The sequence below is a fragment of the Lagenorhynchus albirostris genome, chromosome 18, assembly GCF_949774975.1.
Source record: "Lagenorhynchus albirostris chromosome 18, mLagAlb1.1, whole genome shotgun sequence".
NCBI lineage: Eukaryota > Metazoa > Chordata > Mammalia > Artiodactyla > Delphinidae > Lagenorhynchus > Lagenorhynchus albirostris.
In genome coordinates, this window is record NC_083112.1 from 65087906 (window position 1) to 65115412 (window position 27507).

At 37.5% G+C, this 27507-nt stretch overlaps 1 protein-coding gene across 1 annotated transcript in view; it reads right to left on the reverse strand.

Annotated features, from left to right (window-relative positions):
• UGGT2 (UDP-glucose glycoprotein glucosyltransferase 2) overlaps window positions 1–27507 on the reverse strand; it is a 164564-nt gene that overhangs the window by 87477 nt on the left and 49580 nt on the right. The window contains exons 11-15 of the mRNA XM_060128687.1: window positions 23169–23260; window positions 18862–19012; window positions 9391–9510; window positions 8442–8527; window positions 7758–7893 (exon numbers count right to left, since the gene is read on the reverse strand). Coding sequence (XP_059984670.1) covers window positions 7758–7893; window positions 8442–8527; window positions 9391–9510; window positions 18862–19012; window positions 23169–23260 — 585 coding nt within the window. The remainder of the gene's footprint in view (window positions 1–7757; window positions 7894–8441; window positions 8528–9390; window positions 9511–18861; window positions 19013–23168; window positions 23261–27507) is intronic.

The window sequence follows — 27507 nt, forward strand, 5'->3', positions numbered from 1 at the left end:
CACGGGCCCAGCCGCTCCACGGCATGTGAGATCTTCCCGGACCGGGGTACGAACCCATGTCCCCTGCATCAGCAGGCAGACTCTCAACCACTGCGCCACCAGGGAAGCCCTAAGGTAATTATTGATAGACATGTATTTATTGCCATTTTAAACCTTGTTTCCCTTAAATATTTCCATTTAAGGTAATTATTGATAGATATGTATTTATTGTGATTTTAAACCTTGATTTTGTATTTCTCCTTTGTTCTTTTCTTTTTATTTTCCCTTTTGCAGTTTGATGATTTTCTTTTGTGCTATGCTTAAGTTCTCCTCTTTTTTGTTTCTGTGAATCTATTTTATGTGTTTGATGTGTGGTTTCTCTGTTTTTCAATTATGTTATCCCATTACTATATCTACTTGATTTAGACTGGTAGTCATACAGGTTTAAATAAATTCTAAAAAAAAAAAATCTAAATTTTCTTATTCCCTTCCCCCACATTTAATGATTTTGAGGTCCTCTTTTACATCTTCATGTTTATTCTTTTGCTGTTCATTGTAGTCATCATCGCATTTCCAACTGTGATCTTCTCTTTTCTATAGATTCTTCCTTCTTTTCTATTTAGAGAAGACCTATCCTAATATTTCTTTTAGGATAGGTTTAGCATTGCTGTATTCTTTTAGTTTTTGCTTGTCTGAGACATTCTTTATCTCACCTTCCATTCTAAATAATAATCTTGCTGAGTAGAGAGTATCCTAGGTTGCAGGATTTTCCTTTTTAGGACTTTGAATATATCTTGCCACTCCCTTCTGGCCTCCAACACTTCTGTAGAGAAATCAGCTGATAGTTACAAAGGAATGCCCATAGGCTAACTCTTTGTTTTTCTCTTGCTACCTTTACAATCCTCTCTTTAACTTTTGCCATTTTAATTATAGCATGTCTTGGTGTAGGTTTATTTGGTTTTTCTTGTTTGGGACCCTCTGTGCTTCCTGTACCTGTTTACCTGTTTCCTTCTTTAGGTTTGGGAAGTTTGCGGCAATAGCTTCTTTAAATACATTTTCAATCCCATTTTTCTTCTTCTCCTGGGATCCCTATTATGCATAGACTGGCATGCTTTATATTATCCCATAGGTCTCTTATATTGCTTTTATTTTTTTGTTTTCATTTGTCCTTCTGTCTGCTGGTTCTTATTGGGTGATTCCATTATTTTATCTTCCAGATCACTTATTCATTCTTCTGCATTATTTAGTTTGCTATTTATTGCCTTTAGCTGAGCTTTCATCTCAGCAATTGAGTTTTCTAATTTTAATTGGCTCCTCTTTACAGTTTCTAGTTCCTTGTTACAGCGATCTGCACTTCTATCGATAGTCTTTCTTAATTCCTTCAGTATTTTTATTACCCCCTTTTTGAACTCGGGACCTGGCAGATTGGAAAGATCTGTTTCATTGTTCTTTCAGAGGATTTTTCTTGTTCTTTTGGTTGAGAGTGGTTCCTCTGCTTCTTCACTTTACTTATATTTCTCTGACGCTATGAATTTGGGAGTAACAATTATCTACTGTGGTCTCCAAGGGCTGTTTTTATGCGGGAGCATCCCTGTGTATCCTGCATGAGTCTAATATCTTTGGTGTGAGGGCTGTTTGTAGTATGGATGTCTGCCACGTCCTTCCTCCATGTGTGCTGGCTGTTATCTCCTTAATAGAGGGTGTGACTGGTGTGGTGACCAGTGCACTGGATGTTGAGTGGGGCCTCCTCTTTGCTCTGTGGTTGTCACAGCCCTGTTGGGGGCTGGGTCTGCTCCGTAGTTGTTGGAATAGAAGCCCCCAGATTCGTTTCTAAGCTGTGGTGTGAGGTATGCAGGACTGGAGTGCTTCCACTGGTAGAGGAGATGTTGAGTATGCCTCTGCAGGAGCTGTCCACCGGGAAGTGCAATCTGTGGTGGTGTCTGTCACCTGTTGTGCGGGCTCACAAAGTAAACTGTTGCTGGCGCTGCCCTTGACCCTGCCTCAGTCATGGGAATGCAGGCAATCAGCCTGGATGTCTCTCAGGTACTGTGCTCACAAAGCCATCAGTGCAGTTCCACTGAAGTCAGGAACCAGGACCCACTGTGGGAGCTAGGGAGTCAGCCCAGACCCCAGCTCCTGCAGGAAGCTGTTCACATGTCCTGTAGGCTCTGAGCTTACAAAGGTCCTGTGGCATAAATCCACGAAAGCCGCCCAGGACAGGGCTCAGATTTCAGCCACCCCCTTCCAAAGTCACATGGCCCCTGGGGATCAGCTCAGATTTCAGGCCCACCTCCACTTGGGGGCAACCCCCTGCACTTGCAGGCTCCCAGAGCTCTTGAGGCAGAGCTGAGCCAGCTCTGTTCACGGTAAAAAAGCTGCTGCTATGGTGAGGTCCCACCCTCCCTTTGCACATTAACAATGAATGGGGCTTTTTATGGTGGACCTGGGCTCCTCAAACACACTCCCAGTTTTGGCCTGTACTGCATTCTCGCCCCTTCAGGCTGTCTCCACACAGCCAACCCCAGTCCTCTCCCCGGGTCTGTCTGCTGAAGCCTGAGTTTCAGCACCCCACTCCCGCATGCACCAGCAGACAGAAGTCTCATGTTGGGGAATGCAACGAGGTGGCAAGAACCGTCTGTGGTGGTCTCCTCTGTTTTTCCTGTTGCAGTCTAGCTTCTGTATTCTCCTCTGACCCTCTGAAGCTGGCTGATCCCCCAGCCACTGAAGAGGGTTCCCAGGGTAAGGGAACATTTCCTCTTTCATAGCTCCCTCCCAGGGTTGCAGGTCCCATCCCAATTCTTTTTTTTTTTTTTTTCTTCATCCTACCAGTTACATGGTGATCTTTCTTGCAGTTTTGATTGTATGAGGTCTTCTTCCAGAGTTCAGTAGGTTTTCTGTGAGAATTGTTCCACAAATAGATGTATTTAATGTATTTGAGGAAGGAGGTGAGCTCCACGTCCTTCTATTCCACCATCTTGATCCCTGCCCCCGAATTTCTTACATATTTCGGTATTAACCCCTTATCAGATACGCGGTTTGTAAATACTTTCTCCCATTCTATAGGCTGCCATTTGCTTTTGTTGATGGTTTCCTTTGCTGTGCAGAAGCATTTTAGTTTGACACAGACTCCCTGTTTATTCTGGGTTTTTTTGCCTTTGATTTTGTCAAATCCAAAAAATTATTGCCAAGATAAATGTCAAGGAGCTTAACTCCTAAGTTTTCTTCTATGAAATGTTTCTTTTTTTTTTTTCTTTTACAGCATCAGAGCTTATGTTCAACTCTTTAATCCCTTATGACTTGATTTTGGGGTATGGAATAAGATAGGGGTCCAGTTTCACCATTCTGCATGTGGATATCCAGCTGTCCCAATACCATTTATTGAAGAAACTATCTTTTTCCCATTGTACATTCTTGGTTCCTTTGTTGCAAATTAATTGATCACATATGAATGGGTTTATTTCTCGGTTCTCAATTCTATTTATCTGTTTTTTTGTTTTGTTTTTTTGCGGTACGCGGGCTTCTCACTGTTGTGGCCTCTCCCGTTGCGGAGCACAGGCTCCGGACACGCAGGCTCAGCAGCCATGGCTCACAGGCCTAGCCGCGCCGTGGCATGAGGGATCTTCCCGGACCGGGGCACGAACCCATGTCCCCTGCATCGGCAGGCGGACTCTCAACCACTGTGCCACCAGGGAAGCCCTATTTATCTCTTTTTATACCAGTATAATACTGTTTTGATTATTATAATTTTGTAATATATTTGACATCAGTAAGTGTGATGCCTCTGACTTTATTCTTTCTCAAGACTGCTTTGCCTATTAGGGGTCTTTCATGGTTCCATATGAATTTTATGATTTTTTTTCTATTTCTGTGAAAAATGCTACTGGAATTTTAAACGCGCTAAATCTGTAGATTGCTTTGGGTAGTACAGAATATTTAATGGTATTAATTCTCTAATCCATGAACATGGAATATCTTTCCATTTATCTATGTCCTCTTCAATTTCTTTTATCCATGTTTTATAATTTTCAGTGTAAAGATCTTGGTTTAACCTCCTTGGTTAAATTTGTTCCTAAGCATTTTACTTTTTTTATGCTATGGTAGATGGGACTGTTTACTTAGTTTCTCTTTCCAAGAGTTCTTTGTTAGTGTATAGAAATGTAACTGATTTTTTCTGTTGCAACTTTATTGAATTTATTAGTTCTAACAGATTTTTGGTGGGGTCTTTAAGGGTTTTCTACATACAAGATCATGTCATGTGCAAACAGATAATTTTGCTTCTTTCTAATTTGGATGCCTTTTATTTATTGTTTTTGCCTAATTCTCTGGCTAGGATTTCAAATACTATGCTGATTAAGAGTGGTGAGAGTGGACACCTCACCTTGTTCCTGATCTTAGAGAAAAAGCTTTCATCTTTTCACTGTTGAGGATGATGTTAGCTGTGGGCTTGTCACATATAGCTTTCATTATATGTTGAGGTACATTCCTTCTATACCTAATTTGTTGAGAGTTTTTTTTTTTAATCATAAAAGGCTGTGAATTTTGTCAAATGCTTCTTCTGCATCTATTGAGATGATCATATGAGTTTTATCCTTCCTTTTGTTAATATGGTGTATCACACTGATTGATTTGTGTATGTTGAATCATCCTTGCATCCCAGAAATAAATCCCACTTGCTTGTGGTATATGATCCTTTTACGGTACTGTTGAATTCACTTCTTTAATACTTTGCTGAGGATTTCTGCGTCTATGTTCATTAGGGATACTGGCCTGTAATTTTCTTTTCTTGTAGTGTCCTTAACTGGCTTTGGTATCAAGATAATGCTGGGATTGTAAAATGAGTTTGGAAGTATTCCCTCCTCTTCCATTTTCTGGAAAAGTTTGATAAGGATTGGTATCAACCTGTCTTTAAATCTTTTGTAGAATTTGCCAATGAAGCCATCTAGTCCTGGGTTTTCTTTGTTGGGAGGTTTTTGATCCCTGATTCAATCTCCTTACTAGGAATTGGTCTGTTCAGATTTTCTATTTCCTTATGATTCAGTCTTGGTAGGTTGTATATTTCTAGCAATTTATCCATTTCTTCTTGATTGTTGAATACTTGGCTTGTGAATAATTTCCCACCTTTCTTTATCCATTCTTCTAGTATGCTAAGTTTAATTTACTCATACTTAACATAAGTATTGGTATGGGTGGATTAACTTGTGCCATTTTGCTATTTGTTTTCTATATATGTGTCTTTTGTTTATTGATTCTTCCTTTACTGTCTTCTTTTGTGCTTAAGAGATAATTCTTAGAGTGCCATTTCGATTCTTCTTTTGATTTTTAAATGATTTTTAAATGTATTTTCTTTGTGGTTACTCCAGTAATTACAATATACATTGGAACTTACCACAATCTACTTCCTATTAATCCTAATTACAAAATATAGAATTTAAAATAGATCCATTTCATTCTACTTTGTACAATTATTGTCACATGTATTACCTCTAAGTAAGTTAGAATTTATGTTTCATTAAATCTTGTGTAATTTAAAGAGAAAAATATATTCATACAGCCTTCTGTATTTATCTATATATTTACATTTTATTTACAGTTGCCATTTCATTTCTTCCCGTAGACGTGAGTTACCATCTGGTGCCATTTCCTTTTAGTGTTTCTTTTTAGGTGGCCAGAAATTCTTTTTCTGTGAATATCATTATTTTACCTTTTTCCAAGGATCACAGTCCTTGTTGCTTCTTGTTGAACATCTGAAAACAGACTTATATCATGTATTTTGTTCAGTTTTATAAGTGCTTACTGTAGGATGGCTAACCTATTGTTTGTTACTCCATTGTGGCCAAAAGTTAAAGTCTTAAAGTGCTTTTACATTCTCTAACTGAATTCATCAAATATTCATTAAGTATGTAACATATACTTTTGAATCTGAATGTTGTAAGGTAGGGAGAGAAAATTAAACTACTTGTATGTCTGTATAGTCACTATGCAGTAGAGCTGAGATACAAAGTAAGATCATTTTACTACAAATAATGTACTTACTCTACCATAATTCTCCAATATATTTCAATAACTTTCATACACTGTTATTATGACTTTGGCCTTCTGTTATATTCTTCCTCTCTCCTGATACTGTATTTTCAAATTAATTTAAATATAATAATTTGCTCATTGAAAGTAACGAAACAGTATTAAAGAGAATTTATAATTCACGTATTTTACTAAAAGACAAGATTTTGCTCAAATTATTCTAAATTAGTGAAGCTAAGTGATCTAATGGACATAATACTCTCCCAACAGAATGTTAACTCAACACCGTTTTACCTTTCTATGGGATATAAAAATTTTGTGGTCACAAGCATATACAGTTTGAAAAACTATGAACAATCTGACCCTTCAGACCCCAGTGGATTCTAACTGCTTTCTCTAAATATCTCTTCCTCACTGATTTTTCCTTCTTCTTCTTCGTTTAGCACAACTTACAGGCTATTGCACATATTCAATACCTACTTTTACGCTGCTTTGTACTGAATCATATGGTTTCGAGTGCAATTCAGTTTTCCAAGAGATTATAGTACTGTGCTGAACATCACAGTAGATAATTCAAAAGGTAAGGTACTGACAAATATGCCATCATGTGCAAATTAACGTCTGATACAAAATGCTCAAAGAAGAGAGATTAAGTAGAGATAATTAAGGTAATTTAGGTCTCAATTATAAATAATTAAGGTAAAGATAATTTTGGAAGGTCTTGAAGTTTCTTAGTGTTGAATATCATGCTGATCCTTTCACGGTGAGGTAGGTGGACTTTAATAAAAGATTTAAGTCAATTTGACTGAATCTCTTATAAACTCTTACACCAATCAGTAAAACTAATAGACTGAGATATAATATTGACACTTATTCCATGGTACTATTTTACAGAATACAGTGTATCGCCAAGTCACTGAAGTGTAGGTAACTTCTATACCTCAGGACAATGACTCAGTGAAGTATTTAGTGGTTTTCGTGGGAGCTCCAGAAACAGGGCAGGAAATTTACACTGCTTCGGTAATTTCATTTTCAGTTTGAAGAAGAACCATTCCCTGTTAGAATAATGGTTGACAAGCCAAAGAATAATAAATATAAAAATGAATAGTTGTTTAAAGCTATAACCTGACTTTCTTGATAACAACAGTATAGCTCTTTAATACATTTATAGTTCCATTATGAGCCATAAGAGAGTTTCAAACCCTCCATTATAAAATAATCTTCTTACCTCTTGTTTTTCCTAAATAAGGTTCTTACCAATTTCTGACATTTCTTATAGTCTCTTTGTCAGACTCAGCATCAATCTTACCATTTTGACACCAATTTGCTGTTGTGAAGTTTTCTTCCTCCTTTGAAATTCTCTAGGAAGTCTCTATATACTTTGTCATTTAGAACATTTAAGTTTGAAATAATCTTTTCTATTCATGATTTTATTCCAAACCCAGCTCAAGAATTCTTCCCTTACTAACTATTTTCTATTAATATGCTTCCTCTAAATTTATATATACAATTTAAGTTCCTTTATTGGTTGGGTAAACCTAAATAAATCCATAGATTTGGGCAGAGCCTCATTTATAAAATGGGGACAATATTATGTACTCCAGTTGGGAGCTGCAAGAATCAAATTCATCATGTGTACTAATCCCCATGATAGTTTTTATAAACTTTGAAATGTTAAAATAATAAATAATAATAATTATAGTAATGCAAAAGCCACTAAACATCCTAAAGAAATTATATGTAGTACATCAACTCACGTGTACTATGGAAATAAATGCTTGTGATACACCATGCTCTTCTGCAATATAGTTGAAAGCTCGCCAAAGGGCAACTCCAGCATCATTTTTTCCATCAACTTCATCATCTGTATTAACAATGAACACAAAACCAATTCTAGGAAAGAAGATGAATGAGAGATGTTACAACTACCTCTTGAACCACAATAAACCACGATTTTTAAATATTATTAGACTAGAACATCTAGATGGAGGGAATGTGTTAGTATCTGGGGTAAAGGGGAGTATTATTATTTGAAAAGCTTTGATTTGTAATGCCTTTTCACCAAAATCCTCATCTCTGTTCGATTCCTCCAAAATGTAAAACTCTCTCTGGTGGTGACATTATCAAATAGCTATTTTTTTCCAGAAAGAAAAAGTGGAGGGAAGTGTACTCCTAACACGACCACGGAAAATGGACCCATCCTTAAGTACCCAAGTGACAATCATTCTCTCAGGAAGGTAACAGGGTAAACAAGACTACCAAGCAGCTCTGATTAATGGAGTCGACCATAAAGGTGTATGATTTTTCACAGCACACAGCTATGTCGTGTCAGGCACTAGAGATGACCATCACTTTGAATTCAACATTGACACTCCGTGTGACACAACATGAACATCACTGGATTTCCTTCAGTTGACAGTCTGTTATAAATTGATAATTACCTAAGAGGAATTTTATGATAAAAGAAAAGTTCAGCAAGTTTTATAAAGTCCACGGTATATTCTTGAGCCGGATCAATAAACAGAACCTAAAAAAAAGTAGATAGACTATAATCACCATTTTGTTTTAACACTTCATAATTTTCATGAAATTGAAACTTAATCTAATTTCTGTAGCTAAAAGCATGAAATTCAAGGCACAATTTTTAAAATTTTCTAGCAATTTTAAAGAATTTTGAGGAACGTACATAAGAAAGAATTTCACAGTTTACAAATTTCTAAAAGCTACACACCAAAATATAATACCCGAAATTTAATCAGGTTATTCATCCTCTTTTTGAAGCACAGCACTAAGTAAATATTTTTTACAAGAAGTGAAATACCTTATTCTAAGTGTTCGTTGGATTTTCTGTGATGAGTTTTTTAAAAAAGGAAATAGAAATTGAATTTTGATCCAAAAAATAACAGCATTAACATCTGCTGTAGGAACTAAGATATTCAATTCCTATGTGAAAAAAATATAAAGCCCTAGGTGTTTTCTCCACATTACAAAGTTCTATAAGGTTATTTAACATTGTAATAATGAATATTTATATCACAGATGACATAGTAGTATTTATGTATTTTTCCCTGAAATGTACTTAAATTAGTTCTTTATAATAAAGAAGGAAGAAAAGTTTGATCATAAATTGCTTTTAGAAAATATAACAGTAACCCATCAATTTAATGATGGTATTATAAAAGCACATGAGGGTTAAATAATAAAAGGCAGGTTATGTGACACTGCTAGCTTTTGATACCTAGTCAGCCATGCCACCTCAAGCTTGTTGCATCAGGCAAATACTCCTTTCCTTATTACTCACATGCCTACTTACCAAGAGCAGGGTAGTCCAAAAAGAATGGTGATATCTTTATAAAAGATGTATACAAAATTTCAAAGTATAAAACTTACCAAATTATGAAAATTACGCCTTATGAAAGGTATACTTCCAGGGGACACTGGCTTCAAGAGTTCCTGGCAACTTGAAGGCCACATAACATACAAATCATCAGTTTCTAAGTCATTAATCCACTAGAAAAGAATCCAGAAATCTGTGAAAGCTATATTAATACTTAGATCATTTTCAAAGCCGGATTTCACTTTGTCAAACAGCAAGTGAAATATACACAAGATTTTCTACATTTCTGATTAAGTATAAGAAGCTAGTTGAACATTCTTTAAGGAACATATATGTGCAAAAATTTTATATTCCCATAGCCTTCTACATTAAGCCTTCCCCTTCCGAAACAATTGACTCCATTTACTCATATGTTTGTTTTTCATACTAAAAAATAAAATTGTATAAAAATTACTCCGATAAACCATTTAAGGTACAGGAGGCAATGAGGTCATTTACCTTTCCTCTAAAATTTAAAAGCTTGGACATAAGGAAAATAAAACGACTTAACAAAAGTTAAATGTTTAAAACCGACATTTTGGATGTCCAGTTCTAATAAAGATGGAACAGCTTATATTAGACTAGCCTTTCCCCCCCCCCACCCCGAAACAATGACAAAAGGTAGAGAAAAGCACTGTCTAGAGTCATGGAGGTAGGGGTCAACCAACAATTAACAACTGAGGAGTTACAATCCTTCAGGAGGCAGAGGAGGAAAGCTCCTCAACTTTGTTGCTGGGTGCATTTTCCAAATTGCAGCCTGGAGGAAGAGAATTCCAACAGAGAGTGACAGTCATATTGCGCAGTCCCAGTGTGGGGAAGATATATTTCCTACATATCGGGAAAGACAGAAGAGAAAGTTAGGGCTGCCAAACTGATGAGATGTGAGATGGGGGCAAGTCCAGGAGGAGGAAACCGCAGAGAAGAAACCAAAGAAATCTCTGCAGAAACTCCTCTCATTTGCTGACTACTCATCTACACATACACATGGCAACACGCCTCCCCCCGCAAAAAGGCCAGGAGAAAACAGAAACGCGGAGGTTGAAGCTGCAGGCATAACACGTTACTGAAGAGACAGAGGTTGGAGTTCAAGGTGGAAGGACTTTGCTAAACACTGCACTTTCATTAGAGACCCAGTAGGGCCAGACGCTAGGAGTAAGACACAAAAGAGAAGAACTCTCACACAGCCTAAAATCAAGCCTCAACAGAATGAAGTAAGCGTCTGGTACCTGGACTGCCAGAACAGACCTTACAGTTCTTTGCTTCTATAACTTTTCATCAGCAACTTCTGGTTCTAACCAAAAACTGTCATACAAAAAGAAAAGGACCAAATATCAAAATGCAGGAGAAAAAAAACAGACAATAGAAAGGGACTTAGGCAAGGACTTTAAAATAACAATTCATATACATTTTAAAAAGAACAAAAATAGGTGGAAAGACGGAAACTTTTAACAGAGAACTAAAACCTATTAAAAAAAAAAGAACCAAAGGGATATTGCAGAATTTAAAACAGTGTCCGTAATTAAGAAATGGATGAACTTATCAGGTGGTTTTAATTGCAGACCGGACACAAAAGAAGAGACAGGGATTAGGAAACAGGATGACAGATCAACAGAATGTATTTTAACTAAAGCAAACAAAAATAATGCAAAATCAAAACAAAGTGTAAGAGAGATGAGTGACACGGGCAAAAGGTCTAACGTACCTGTAGCTCAAAGTCAGAGAGGAGAGGACAAATGGGACAACGCAGTACCTGAAGAAACGAGGAGGCTTTTGCACTAATCTAGACATGAATTTCTGGAGGGCTTACCTAAGCCAGAGGCAGTGGTTTTAGAGAGAAGGCAGAATTAAGAGACACACACAAAGAGGGATGAAGAGGAGGGAGAAATCTAGGGTAATTCATGGCTTTCAGAGAGGAACACTGTATCAGCAGAGAGACATTAAGCTCTAAGAAGTAGGTTTTTCCAGGGGAGAGGACAGGAAAGCAGAGAAGGAATTAACTCGGTTTCAGACATCCTCGTCTATAAATGACAGTTGACAGTTGTAACAATTTCTATTTTAGTGGCTAACAAGATGGGTTCTGGGATTAGCTTTTTTCCACTAAAATTTGTCTTGGTGGTACTGAGATAGAGGGGAGAACTTTAGTCTCCCTGGAAAAATCAGTAGTACTGTCTCTTATTTATGTTTCTGAGGTAATGCTTGCCAAGATGTGAAGGTAATGGGAACGGTTCCAAAGAGCCTCACAATAGGCCGGGGATCCTGTGAGAACTGGAACTTGCAGTAGACTCAGTCAGCAATGTCTAGATTAGTTAACTGTTCTCCTGCGGGAATCCTGGGTCAGAGGAGAAGGCGGCACCATGTAGAGGATGTGAATATCCGATCCCCTTGGTGGTGAGTTGTATTTTTTACTTCAGGTGATAACCTGGCATTATGCTCTGTGTATCAGTCCCACTGAACTTGAATTAATGACTGGAGACAGAGTCATTTCTAATGTGGATCAAAACAGCTGCACGTGTTTATTTAATATGCAGACTCCTTGGTGCCACTTCAGGTCTGCTAAATCATCCCCATTGAAAACAAGGGCCCTACGTGATTCTTATCACAAATACTAAAGTTAGAAAGCTAGAGAAATGGCCTAATTTACAGCCATGGGTTTTGGGGGAAGTAATTGAGGTAATAACGTGGGTCCATTTTGGAGAACTACTGAGACAACACTGGAAATCACATTGACTAGGCCCACAGACACTGAACTGCCCCTTTCCCCAGTCTCAGGTGAATACACAAAAGCAGCAACAGTACCTGGAAGAGCGCCTCACAAATTCGCATGCAGAACTGGCACTGACACTCCAGTGATCTACCTCCATCCATTCTGTTGGTCATAACTCGGGCCTTTCTATCTACTAGGCTTCCAAGATACTGAAAAAAAGATACTGTCATTTATAGATTAGAACCTGGAAGACAATTTCCTGAACATCCAAGGAGCTATACAGGTCAACAAATACTCACATAATGGGTCATGCTGTTAGAGGCTGACTCTCTCTCCGAGAGAAGCAAAGAACTTAAAAGACTTACAGTTCACATCTTCTGGGCTCTCTTTGGGGAGTGACATTAGCTAAAATGGCTCAGTAAGGAGCTCCAAAACTCCGTCCTTATACAGAAAATGGAAAAACTAGAAAATCTGTGGGAATGAATATTTTCAGAACCATGAAAACTAACCAAAAGCTTGCAGCAACCCTGAGAGTGTTTATTCAAGAAAAATGGCTGCATCTCAGTAAGAACACTGAGATGTGTGGCATTATAACTTACCTAAGTCCCATCTCCTGCTCCCAAGCTAATCAGTAGCCTTGAAAATGACAGCTCACATTCCAGTACCAATATTACCAGAAGCAGTAGAATGGACTTCATTCTGAATGAATTGTAACTTTTTGTTTGAACTGTCTGGTGACTCCCTAGAAAACCTTCTGAAAAGTCTTGCCTTTATCCTGCCTAACTTGTGATTCGCCTAGTGTTAAAGCTGCTACTCTGATTTATGGAAAACATTTACAGGCAAATGTTTTAGTCACTCCTGAGACAACAGAAAATAGCTGGGACGCACAATAGAGTAACCACAAACTTAGTGAGGAAAGGCTGGGGAATGAGATGTTTTGGGAAACAGGGCTTTGAGAGGTTCTGACGTATTCCTGGGAATCTACAAGGCCACGTGCATGCCCAGGAACACGTGCATGCTCAGGAAAGACCTGAGAAGGCCCTACGTTCTTCTCACCCCGGCTGACTTCCAAGCTCTGTGCAAACAAGAACTGAAGGCTAATGCAGAGATGCAGACCACCTGATTGAATGTTTAGCGTGTGCTGCTCCCCCTCCCTCCATGTGCCACACACACAGAGCCCCCGTGCAAAGACTGGGAGATTTTCTGGTTCGAGGCGTGTAAGTAAATCTCTGTCCAATACTTAGCAGATGACTAGGCTAACATAACAGACACTTCTGTGGCCACACGTGAAAAAGAATACAGACTTTATACAATTAGTCACTAAACAAATAACAAAAACAACAGCAAACAGCAATAACAAACCCTGGGGAGGGGTGAGAATCTGACTTCCAGAAGTGCCACAGTACAATATTCAAGATGTCCAGTTTTCAACAACAACAAAAAAGGCAATGAAAAATCCTAAATTAAACATAAGAAAACAATTCCATTTATAGGGACATAAAAAAGGGTAAAATACTTAGAAATAATTTAACAAGTCTGAGACTTACACTGAAAGCTACAAAACATTGTTGCAAGAAATTAAAGAAGACCTAAATAAATGGAAAGGCATCCCATGTTCATGGATTGGAAGATGTAATATATTTCAATAGCAATATTCCTTAAATTGATCTATAGATTCAACAAAATCTCAATAAAAATTCCAGCTGTCTTTTTTTCTTTTTAACAGAAATGGACAAGCTGATTCCATAATTCATAATGAAAGGGAAAGGTGCAAGGATGCCAAGACAATCTTAAAAAAGAAGAATAAAGTTGGAGGACTCAAAATTCCCGATATTTAAAGTTACTACAAAGCTACAGTAAAAAAAACCAAAAAAAACAGTGTGGTGCTGGCATAAGGATAAGATACAGATCAACAGAATTGAACTGAAAGTCCAGAAATAAACCCACATGTCTATAGTCAACTGATTTACAACATCATGACTGGACGTGGACAGGGAAACTTGCCTTTATGACTGTGGGATCCACTGTGGTTGGCAAGTTACACTCTTAGCTAAAGAACTTATAAGCTCTGCCTGTGCCTACTGGTGCCTTTTTAAAAAACAATCATACCACTATCATCTTGGTGACAGTAACAAAAAATTAGAATTGTTTTTATATAATGACAAGTGGCTAGAGTGACTTGGGAACATTAAAGAAAATTAAAGAAAGTTATAATAAACGCCCCAGGAATACGGCTACATCATCAACATCACAGTACAGAAAACAGTTGCAGGGGTAGTTTTGCTAGAATATGACCAAAGCCTCTGTCACTGTTCGTCGTCTGGCACAGTGAACTGAAAAGAAATTACAATCCAAAGGAGCCAAACATATAATCCTATGATTGTTTTTACCGACTCTTAACAAAATTCCAGTGACACCTGAGGTGATTCCTGATGTCTGAGACAGAGAAAGCTGGAATGGTAAATCAGGGATAGAAGAATACCAATGAACCTCAGATTCTTACTTAACTGTCAATTAGACTTTTAAGAAATAAACCACCAAGATTTTTTGAGGGGGAGGGTATAAACACAGAGGTCAGAAGTGATTTAACTCAGGGCCTCAGCTTTCTCTGTAAAGATAAAAAGTGGGGAGACAGATCCAGGGGAAAAAGAATTAAAAGCAAAGTATTGCTTTCATTCATGAATAACTCTGTTTTGACATTAAGATAGTCAATGATTTTTTTTGGAGTGCTTCCTATTCAATAGGACGTGATGTGTGTTGAAGATATTTAACAAAGTCCTGGGTTTTGTGGCACTTAAATTCCACTGGAAGATTATTATAAACAAATACATATCATATTGGGTGGTAGAAAATGCTATGAAACAAAAATAAAGCTAATGTGTGAGCTAATTTTGCTGCTCTAACAGACCAAGCTGAAGAGTACTGAGACCTCAGAGCTCTGCATTTGTACCAGTTGATTTTTTTAAGGTATCTAGAGAATAAAGCCTCAGAAACAATTTTCTACTCAGGCAGGCACTTTCCAAGTGGAAAAACAGAAGCATTTAATTGAGACACGAAGCTTCCCTTAATAGTATGTAAAAAAGATACTTTAAAAATTATTAGTTTTAAAAAGGAATGAAATTCTGATACATGCTACAATACGGATGAACACTGAAAACATTATGCCTAGTGAAATAAGCCAGGCATAAATGGACAAATACTGTATGATTAACCTTACATGAAGTACTTAGAATAGGAAATTCATAGAGACAAAAAGTAGAACAGAGGTTACCGGGGACTTAGAGGAGAAGGGAATGGGTTTCTATTTGAAATAATGAAAAAGTTCTAGAAATGGATAATGGTGATGGTTGGACAAGACTGTGAATCTACTTAATGCCAATGGATTACACACTTACAATGGTTAAAAAAGCATTATCTTATTTATATTTTATCTCAATAAAAATTACTTCATGACACTCTCAGATAGAAGTTCCTTGTAAAAGAAAGCCGCCCGAAGGTGTCGAAGAGTTGGGCAAGAAAGGAGACTTTATAGCAGTATAGGAGGAGCCTTTGCGACTCTGTGGGCGGTGGAGGCAATGGGAACAGCATCAGGGCTGCTCCCCCCATGTGAGTGACTGTCTTCCACGGCCAACCTTAGAGGATCAGGATGTTACTTTATAAATGCAGCTGGACAGTTTCTTTACAGGTCTATTTCTTATGTCCAGAATAGCCTTGAAAATTACTTCCCTCATTTTAACAGTGTGACTTACTCTCAGCATTCTTCTAGAAATGATCAAAAGCATAGATGCTTAAAATAAAAGGCACAAAGTATTAAGATTACTAACATGGTCATTCCTTTTCCTGATAAAACATTATTAGAAAAGATATCTGCTATAGAGTTTAAAAATATCCAAGAAAGAGTAAAATCTAGCTAATGAGAGAATATGGTCTAAAGAGTAGTAAAAAAAACAGTATCAACAAACAAATCATTTAGAAAATTGTTCTGGAAAATACGATGGTAACTAATTAATAACATATGTGGTTTGTCCTCAGTCTGAGGTCTCTGATGTTCAGGGAATATGGTAGTTCTTTGGTGCTGTTATTGTTCCATGATTCTTGGATGGTGGACTAGGTCTATAAGTGGGACGGCTGTTCCCACAGGACAAAATAACTGTAACAACTGCAACACTTCAGAGCGAATCCCTTAAATTTCTACAGGAAAACAAACAGTATGACATCCAGTGAAGTTATGTTTTTTTCCCTTAAAACCTTTTTTTTCCTGATCATATAATAATGCCCATTGTTAAAATCTGAAATTTACAGAAAAGCATGAAAAAAAATACCGACCAAACCACGTCACCCATTAGTAACTTAATATTTTGATAGATTTCCTTCTGATCCTCTATCTTTTCACATGATGATATCATATAAATCTACATTTTTTATTTACATGAGGACATAGTCATTATCCCTGGTTATTAAAACATATCTATAAACATAATTTTGATCTCTGAATAATAATTGTGTGGTTATACAACTTACAACATTTCTGTTTATAGCTAACTCATTTCTAGTTGTTTCAAAAATATGCAGTAATGATATCTTTGGATATAATGATTTTTCTCCATTTCCTACTTCTTTATGGAAGTTTCCAGTGAAATTACTAGCTCAAGTATATATGAACAGTTTAACAGCACCGCAGCCATAATTTTTTAAAAGGCTATGCCAATTAACACTCTCCATGTGTCCTTTTACCCTTCTTTTCTAACTCATCAGTTAAGTTGTAGTTTTTATCATTAGTTATTAAGACTATTTTATCACATAGTAGTTATTAAGATATTATCAGGGTATTTCAATTTTTATGTTATTATGAATAAATCATTATGTCTTCCAAGTGGTTTTTGGAAAAAAAGCTTTTGATCTGTTTACAGTTACTTCAAACCCATATTACTAAAATCTCTTATTAATTATAAATGCTTCCCTTAAGGAGTTTTAGTTACATAATCTTATGCAACATTTTTATTTTCTCATTTCTAATAGTTAATACTTTTTATAATAATGTTAAATCATATCAGTGAATGAACATACTTATATTATGTTCTGACTGGAATGCTTCCGGAGTTTCACTGTTAAAATTATGCTTTATGTTGGTTTGAGATAAGTATTTACTTATTCATTCAAGGAATATTTATATTTATTGAGTACCTACTACAGCCAGGGATATAATGGTGAGAGAAAAAATGAAAAAATTCCTACCTTCATGAAGTTTATATAGTCAAGTAAGAAACAAAGACATCACAAAGAACCACAGGATAAATGTAAAATTATAACTGTGCTAAGTACACAGAGTGATTGGTAGTTCTATAACATAATAAATATAGATACATACATACACACACGTGTGTGTGTGTGTGTGTGTGAGTGAGTGAGAGAGTGAGAGAGGGAGAGAGAGGGAGTGAGAGAGAGAGAGAGAGAGAGAGAGAGAGAGAGAGAGAGAGAGAGAGAGAGGGGACTAAGTCAGCAAGCCTGGGCTGCCCACACCTTGCACATTCCCAAGAAGGGCCTGTGTTCCTGATAAAGGGTCTCTAGGTTGGCTCCTGGGAATTGAGCTCTCGGAATGTTCTGACTGATAAAGAGTGTTTTGCACGCTGGGGGCCTGCTGCGTGCTCTAGCAGTTTGTACAGAGTTTTTACAAACGATATGATTTATGATGAATACCTGCTTTTTCTCTCAGGGTCTGGCGTTTCAGTGACTAACATCAGCCACATGGCCACTATATGCTCAAGTGCCAGACCCCTCTTAAACCCCTCTTAAACCCCTGAACCCTCAGGCTCAAGTCAGCTCCCCTAGTAGGCAGCACTTTGCGCAGACTGTCACACATCCAATTCAGCATGTCCTGCACAGCTCCACCAGGAGGAACTCCTGGAAGCTTGTACTTGGTTTCCTCTGGACTTCACCCCATGCCCTTTCTGCTTCTGATACTGCTTGGTATTCTTTTGCTCTAATAAATCGTAACCATGAGTATAACAACTTCCAGGCCTTGTCAGTCCTTTTAGCAAACCCACTGAACCTAAGGGTGAACCTGAGGATTCCTTGACACAATGCGTATATGAAATAATCGTCTACTTTGGATAGTTAAGGAAAGCTTCTCTCAGGAAGTATTTTTTGGAGCTGAAGTCTGAAAAGAGAGTAGGGGTCAACTGGATAAAGAGAGGAAGAACTGCTTTCCAAGCACGGGATAAGGGAGAGTGGTAAAAAAGAATATATCATAGTTTAAGATATGAGAGGAGGAAGTAGGCCATTTACACCTATTAGGCCATATGATGGACTTTTTTTGTGCTTTAAGCAAGGGAAAGTGATGTGATCAGATTTCCAAAAAAATTCACTTAGGCTATAATACGTGGACCGAACGTTAGGAGGCCACTGCAAATGGTTAGGCAAGATTTCCATTATATTAAGGTGGTATTCGTATATTCCTCAGATTTTAACCATTTGGTATTTTGTTGTTGCTCATGTGGTTATTCTGTTGTTCTCACTTGTTTTTATCTTTAAAGCTGGAAAGGATAGTGAAGGAGCTGAGTAGATATTCTCGTGAGGAAGTACAGAGAATACCAGGAAGGGGAAAGAAGATGTAAGGGTGAGAGGGGATGAGTCTGTAGTTTTAACTTTTTCTTCTCACTGAGTTCTCCTACAACATCTTTCAAAATGCTTACATTTACTCTAAAGTCTGCCAATATTTGGTATTATGTTAACTCTGAAGTCTACTAAAGGTTTTAAAGCGAGGAATTACATGCATACTTACCATTATGGAAGGATGTCTAATATCTAATGCATAGGTATCGTCCCAATCAGGCGAGCTTAACTTTAAAAATTTGCTCATATGTTCTTCTTTGATCCCAAGATTGCGAAGGCCATTCATCACTTTTCCTTCTAGTTTCAGCATATCCAAAAGACTTTATGTTTAAAGAAAAGAAATGTTTTGTTTTGCCAAAATTTTTTATTAAATCCTGTAAAGTTTATAGATTTCTCAAAGCATTAGAAACAAGTTTCACTGGTATTTTTATTCATAGCAGGAAAATACACTATTAAACTCATTAACAAATAAGACAAGGAGTCTAGTTATCCAGGGTAAACTTATGCTGAGGTTTTTTTTAAAGTGGTAACAAAATCTTCTTATTTAAAGGATAAGACAACAAGGTATATTTATTATACTCTTCACTAAAGAAGTGAGGATATACTCACCACTGAGCAGGTCAAAAATGAAAGGAAAAAATACAGTAGGTCGCTCTTTTGATAAAGCTACTACAAAAACAAGGTAAAATCAAACATGACCTAAAATATAAAATTTTAATGCAGGGGAAACCCCATTAAAGCATGAAAGTTCACATCTGTTGAGAATACATACTAAAATTTCTAATTACATATATAATAATAATTTGATAGCTCTTAAACATGTTTGAAAGTATTACTGCTAAAAGTAACAACATCAATAAATAACCCTACTGACAAAAAGTTAGGGCAGTTTGATTCTTTAGACTACTGTTTATCAAGTTCATTCTGTGTCTCAAAACAACCTCAGGAAGTCTCAAGTGACACCAATGAGGCTCAGAGAGGTGAAGCCTCCTGCCCAGTCACTCAGCCAGTAGAGTGGAAGAGCCGGGACGTGAAGGCTATAGGCACGCGGTGCTTCCCTGTATCTGCAAAGATGGATAAGGCTGTACAGAGTAGGGTAAAGCATGTTCATGTTCATGTTTGAGAAGGTAAAAATCTACTAGGCAAGGAGGAATTTTGATTATTACTTTTTGAAACCAAGTGTTAAAATTTATATTTATTTTATTTAACCTAAGTGCTTCATTCAAAAATCCATTCCTGGAAATCACTTCACCTTTCAGAAATGAAAAGAATTAGAATAAAGCAATATACGGACTTTAGAGTACAGTTCTCGGGGAGGACAATAGAGATCTACATTTAAAAAGCAGAGATCTAATAGCTAAACTCTGAAGAAGGCTGTTTTAGAAGTATTTCAAGCTGCTCTGTATGACATCAGCTCAGCATGTCTGTATCCTAGACAGCTCTGACCACTGCTTTACAAAGGAGAGTTTCTACCCCCTCCCCCCAAATCTATTAGAAGATGAGCGTGTTAAAAAGAGTACTAGGTTGAATATCACAGTAAGATTTAGTCAGAGCTATAACACTACTTCTTCATGTGGGGCTTCTTGAAGTTCTTAATTCCTTGAGTCTAAATTTTCTCATTTGTAAAATAAGAATTTTGGATGGTATTGCCAATGTTCTCTCCATTTAAAAAATTTTATGATGCTTATTGATCTCATTGACTTTCGTGTGACAGAATTATAATATTCCTCATAGCTTCTGTAACGATCATCTTTGTTATCACAACCTAGTTTCCAAGGAAAACCACCAATAGAAAAACTAGATAGAGTTACATACTGTGGTACGTTGAAAAGACATGAAATTTCAAATCCTGCAACTACTTGCTAGCTATGTCCCTATCTTTATGTGAGATCTGAGTCTTTGTTTCCCCATCAATAAAAAAGAGAATAGCAATAATCACTTGATAGGGTATTACGATTAAATGAATTTACTGCTGAGCACACAGTTGCCCTCAGCAAGCATTAGTTTCCTCCTTGCTCTTCTCAAATCTTGAATTTTGGATACCAATAGAAAATATCTGGTTCTTGAAACATGCTAGGTTTATTTATCAGGAAAACTTATATCTCTGGATTGTTAAATAACCTCTCATGCTTTCTCCTTTTAAATAGTCACTATCTTTAAATTTGCTTAGAAGCCTTCACTGGCTTCTCCTGCCCTTGAGACTAAAGGCCAAAACCCAGAACCTGGTTTCACAATCTGATCTTTGCCCACCTGTGCGACCTAAGCTTCTTCTAATTCGTCCTCACTGCAGAGTCTGGCCATACTAGACAATGCATTCTTCTCAAATATGTCATGCTTGCAGAACCTCAACTCCCCACTTCGCCTGATTCATCCTTAAATATCACTTCCTTGAAGAAATCTGACAGGCACTGTCCCCACGTTCCATCAAGAACAAGTTTAAATCCCTTAAAGAGTTCCATCAAGAGTTAAAAGCTCTCAAAGCACTGCACTTCATCTTTTACAAACCTTATCATAATACAATTATTTAATATCAGTTACCCTCCTAGACTGTAAATTTTGCTTAAGCAAGATGTTTCTGTCTTGTTCACCACTACACCCCTGATATCTAGCAGTCTCTACAGCATAGTAGGCGTTCAGATATTAACCAAATCGAATTTTAATATTGAATCGATTTTATAATATTGAATTTTAATGTTGCTTGCATTACAAATACATATTTAATCCACAGCGCAAAAGAACTGTGAGCCAGACAACTTTATTAAGATATAGAAAAACTCCACAAGTGCGAATATCAAGACACCTTTGTTACCTCTATCTTTCTGGTAGTTACACTGTAGTGATATTACTCAAGCAGGAACAGGCTGGCTGTCAAAATGAGTAACATCCAGTATGTACCAGAGTCAGCTTCTTGAGCACTTGGACCTGACCAGAGTCTGGTCCATTCTGTGGCTGGGGTGGCTATTAATTAGCTCTAAGGCAAATGCATCTAAGGTAGATATATAAAACACATTTATGGAACTCCTCAAATTTCCTCAGTCCTACCTGCCTTTTTCCCTGGCCATTGCCACTCCTTCCTACTGTCCTAGTCTCCCTGGGGGTGAGAGCTGGGCTTGGACACAGCCTGTGTGGACCTGGGCTGACCTGACACTGAGGCATGGAGGCTTTGGCTCCTCCGGGATCAGAGGAAGAAGGGTTAGGGCGTGGGCGTGGTACCAGCTCTACAACCCAAACCGCGACAAGGGTAGGAGATAGGAAGAAAGAGAAGAATAATTCCCCCTTCACTTTCTTTCCCCAAATCGACAATGTTAAAGTACTGGTTGCAAAGCACCTCTCTCCAGATCCAGGATATAACTTAATAGGACATTTCCTTCCTCTCCTCTTTCCTGAATCATTTTCTTTCATTCATCAACCTTTTCACACTTTTGATTCTACATGCTCTGATCCTTCCTGAGAACTTCTTTCTTTGATTTTTTATTTTGTGCTAAAAATGTCAGAAGATATAAATATCCTCACATATTTTCTTTTTTCTTCTTTAAGGGAATTATAGTAGTTTTAACTAGTGATCCGATCAACGAGGAACAAAAATGTATCACACGCCCTGCAGATCACTGATTACCAGGTGGAGAAGCCCAGGGGGCTCTATCTCTTGAATAACCTGTAGCCTTTCCAAGTTACACGTCACAATGTTCCTGTTATGAAAATTTCCCCATACACTGCCACAGAGAACTTTCCAAAATCTACCTACCATTTCTGCCCTCTTTTAAATCTATTTTCACTGTTCTTGAGCACAAATGTAATTTCTGTCCTCTCAAGTTTACTGCCAGGAGCTGACAACTGCTCTTCTCTATGTGTAGTATTTGGCCTTTATATCTCAGATTAGTATTTTCCCAAGATTAGGTCCAAAAATTCAACTAAATAAAGATAAAAGCCCCACTTGAACCCTACTTCTCAATCTTCCCTGTGTTTTCAAATATATTTCCAAGGTGCTAAGAAAATGAAACAAATGAACAATTAATTTAAGTTCAATAAAAGCAAATTGAATTCAATTAAAACTGAATATCTGAACTAAAGTATTGCATTTACTAAATTCATTTTATATTCTAAATATGAATTTTAAAGTAGTTTTATGACTCTCTTTAAAAGTAAAATAGGGCTTCCCTGCTGGCGCCGTGGTTGGGAGTCCGCCTGCCGATGCAGGGGACATGGGTTCGTGCCCCGGTCCGGGAAGATCCCACGTGCCGCGGAGCGGCTGGGCCCGTGAGCCATGGCCGCTGAGCCTGCGCATCCGGAGCCTATGCTCCGCAACGGAAGAGGCCACAACAGTGAGAGGCCCGCGTACCGCAAAAAAAAAAAAAAAAAAAGATATACTTGCTTTACCTTTAAAGTGATTATTTGCATTTTAACAAATCCTAAATTCAGGACAAAAGTGTACCTTCATATATAAACCATAGTTTGTATCAATAATTCAATACTTACTTAAAAGGATCATAAGAATCCATATCAACATGAAGTCCATTTATATAGAGACCAGCATCGCCTGGCTGAATTTCAAATCTATCTTGAAGATGCTGGAAATACAGAAAAGAGTTAACCAAGTGATAGAACAATAGTTGATCTATGTCAGGAGTTGGCCAACTATTTCTATCGAGTCAGACAGTAAATATTTTAGGCTTTGCCAGCTATATCATCTCTGTTGAACCACTCAACTCTGCCCTTGTAGCACAAAAGCAGTCACAGATAATTAACAAATGAGCATGATTATGTTCCAATAAAACTTTTATATGTATAAAGACAGGCAGCAGGCCACATCTGGCCTATATGTGGGTAGTACTGCCCACATCTGATCTAAGTGACGGGAATCTTAAAACAGATTAAAGACACAATACCTGAGGATTTTGATTTTGCAGTATGTGATATTAAATTTCTAATGCTGCAACAATCACTTGCCTATTACATTTTATACTGCGTGCGTGCGTGTGCGTGCGCGTGTGCGTGCGTGTGTGTGTGCGCGTGTGCGTGCGCGTGTGCGTGCGTGTGCGTGCGTGTGCGCGTGTGTGTGTGCGCGTGTGTGCGTGTGTGTGCGTGTGCGTGCGTGTGTGTGTGTGCGTGTGTGTGCGTGTGTGTGTGCGTGTGCACACTTAGAATTTAATAGCTGGCACAATCCTATTGTTTGATATCCCAGAACTCAAAACCTTGGTGTATGTGTAAATATTTAGCAATCATTTATGAATTCATAAGTTTTCATTAAAGCAGTGTTTCAATGTTCACTAACTTTTTATTAAGTAAATATTTCCCAAGTGCCTATTCAGTGCTAGAAACAACTCCAGGCACTAGAAAAAAAGGGAATGTCCTAGCCATACAGCATAGTTAGCAAGATCACGGTGAGGGAGTCAGATCTGGTTTAAACCCTAGTCTTGCTACTTACTCGTGGTAAGATTTAGGCAAATTTACTTAGTATCTTCCATAAGTCTCAGTTTCCTCATCTGTAAAATAGAATACTCACAAGTCTGTTATAAAGGTTTAATGTAATATGTATCTGTGTCTAGTCACATATAAAGTACTCACAAATGAAGCTTTCATTATGACTATTACCAGAGTAGGCAAGTTGATTTAGGAAGAAAAACAATTTTAAAACAGTGCATTTCAATGACATCACACAATAAATGACCTAAGAGAGATTTGTATAAATTATTCTGGAAAGACAGATGAAGCAACTAACTTGAAGAAGTTCAGAGGAGGCTTTACAGAGGTGAATTTTTCTGTATGGTTATCACTCACCATGACAGGTGAGCTACATATAGAGAGGGGAGAGGAGGAACTAAATTTGTAACAGTACAGAAAATATCTCCATTTGCTTTATGCAGAATACTGGCAAGAGATTAACATGAGAGATTCAAAGGTGAAATTCTGATTTGTCTTTAGCTACTTCTGTGCCTTTCTATCAAATAGTTACTTTTTGCTAGGAAACTTGCATTCAAACTTCAACGTCTATAGAGGTCTAGTGAATCCACTGCCTGTTTTCCCAAAATTTGCATGGAACCATCATACACATTGTCTCAAGCTCTCTCCAGCACCTCCTTTGTTTTAGGCATCACAACTGAAAGTAGAAAGCATGTCAAACACTGATCTATACTAAACTAATTCCCTCTCTGCTAATTCCCTCAAGAATTTTTAGGCCAAGCACAGAGTCTTGAACAAAAAAGATGCTCAAAACAAGGGTAATAAGTTAAACTCAGTAAACTTGATGCTGAAACAATGTCAAAGAGAGGTATGTGTATTGGAACTGGTGGTGACAAATTCTTTCTTTTCCCCTCAAAGGGGGTAGCCTTCAATCCTGGCAAACTATCCCAAGTGTATGATTAAAGGCAGCCGTTCTCAAATCAAGGAGTAAGAATTTAGTTTCTAACAATATGATGAACCAGAGATCCTGAAATCCTTCTACTAAAAGAAAATATCAGAAATGCTAGATTAAAATATTAATATTGCCCTCTAAAAGAATGGTTTAACTTTTTAAATTAAAGATTTCACTTAAGAGTAGAGAAGAAGTGTGAATAAGAGTCCAAGGATATAACAAACACTGAAGGCCCTGCCCTGAGGAAATCTCAAGCATCCTCATCCTAGGTGGCCTAAAGTGTGAGTTTTTAAAGGTCAGTCTCAGAAGGACAGGAGGCAGCGCCTTGGGCCCACCAAGGGCAGGCAGCAGGGTCAGAGATATCCTTGTGCACATAAGGAAGTGCTACACTCACAGTGAAGTGAAAAGTTGACCTAGAAAACAAAATGCCCTGCAGAAACAGCATAGAAACTTGCTGAGTTCACCATGGTTCTTAATGGAGGAAGAACAGTCTTCCATAAGAATTCACGGCTTCTGGCTTATCTTCACATGAGTTTGAGGCCCAATTTCACACTATTTTGAAGGTCCAAAAAATATAAACAGACTTTTAATTTAAAGTGGAATTAGGGGAATTCCCTGGTGGTCCAGTGGTTAGGACTCCGTGCTTCCACTGCAGGGGGCATATGTTCAATCCATGGTCAGGGAACGAAGATCCCACATGCCCTGCGGCGCAGCAAAAAAAATAAAAAATTAAAAAAAAAAAAGTGGAATTGAGTTGGGAGTGCTCATAAGCTTTGAGCAGAAACAAATTCAAACCTCCATGGACAAATATGACCTCATTAAAGAAAAGAGGGAACAATGTACAGAAATGTATCCCTTTAACAACCAATGGAGCTGCGCCATTAGTTGAAACTAAAAAAATTCCAATTGATTGGATTTCAGGAGACTGGTTGAGCATTATAAGGGTAAATTGGTTTATAAACTTGTCTGGAGGTCCCTATGCTGGAACTACATGCATTCTGAACTTAAAATTTGAAGTCCAATCAGATGTAAATCTAATATAGGAAGGGTTTTGCTTTTTTCTGGATGAGTGATGAGAGAAACAAAGATTCTGAAAAAATATATTTTACAGAAGAACTGTTGGAGAAGATATGCTAACCTAGGAATTTTCTCTAGAACTCCGTAAAATTTTCACACATTCTAAGTAATTAGTTGACATAATTAGAAAAGTGTGAGCTTTTATCTGAATTAGGTGTAATCTTTTAATTGGATTTTGTACTTAAATATCTGCATCTGGTTTATTATGTAATTACATAATTGAAACAATCTGTTTCACAATACTGAGGCAAAAGAAGTTACCTGACCACCTGACCCCCTTCCCCATTTCCCCGAACCAAAACAAATAAATGTCATGCAATTTAATTAATATATTTAACAGCTCTTATGGTAAACAATAAGAGATACATATTGCATTGACATTGAATTTTAAATCATCTAAAGTAGATTCTGCCCAGTCTCTGAGCAAAACAACAATTATGAACTTCAAAGGGAAACTCGCTGTACTTTGGCGTTGAATCAATTGCTTCCTGAATAAAACCAAACTCAAATTCACTTATACAACTTCAGCATAGTCATGATATTTTGGGGATAATCTTTGCATGAGTCCAAAGTCAAAAACTATATAAAAACTATTCACAAAGAATTTTTGTTCTCATTCCAGCACCTTCCGCCCTGTTCACCAGCCCCTACCCTTGGCCCACAGAGGTGACAAATTTTTCCCCCAAAGTTTCTGGTTTATCCTTCTGGTGTTTCTTTATACAAATATAATACAAACACATATCTTGTTTTCCCTGTTTTCTTATGCAAAATAAGACTCACCAATAGAGTGCACTATCATACGTATGAATTTTTGAAATCTGCTTTCTCAGTCTAACTCTGATCTGCGTTTCTCTTATTATAGAAAGATGAATCATCTTTCTGTATATTTAAAGACCACTATTATTTCTTTTCTGTGTGTAAACCCTTTGTTTACATGTTTTGCAACAGTGACACGTTTTACAGGAACTGTACTATTTGGTGCGTATGGATAAGATGTTGGAGCGGTGACATATTTCCAGGGTGTTCATGCAGCCCATCCATTTTGCCTACATTAACACTGCAAGGGACATTCCACGATTTTTTCACTTTCCGATCACAATCATCCCTTTCTTCTCCAAGGTTGGAACTCCCAGTTTAGTTACCTCCCACACACTCCACGTGTTAGTGGGTAACATGGACTACTAGCCCCACACCTTTGCCTGGGATTAGTGACGTGAAAGCCATTATTCCCTTGTCTTTCTCTCAGTGTGTTCCGAAAGAGGCAGTAAACAAGACGGCCATATACAGTGTCAAGAGTAACTTACTGAATAAATGCAAGCTTCCTTGCTCAGTAATCAAAGCTTCTTTCAAAACTGTTTCACTGCTAATTCCAAGCGGATGAGAAGT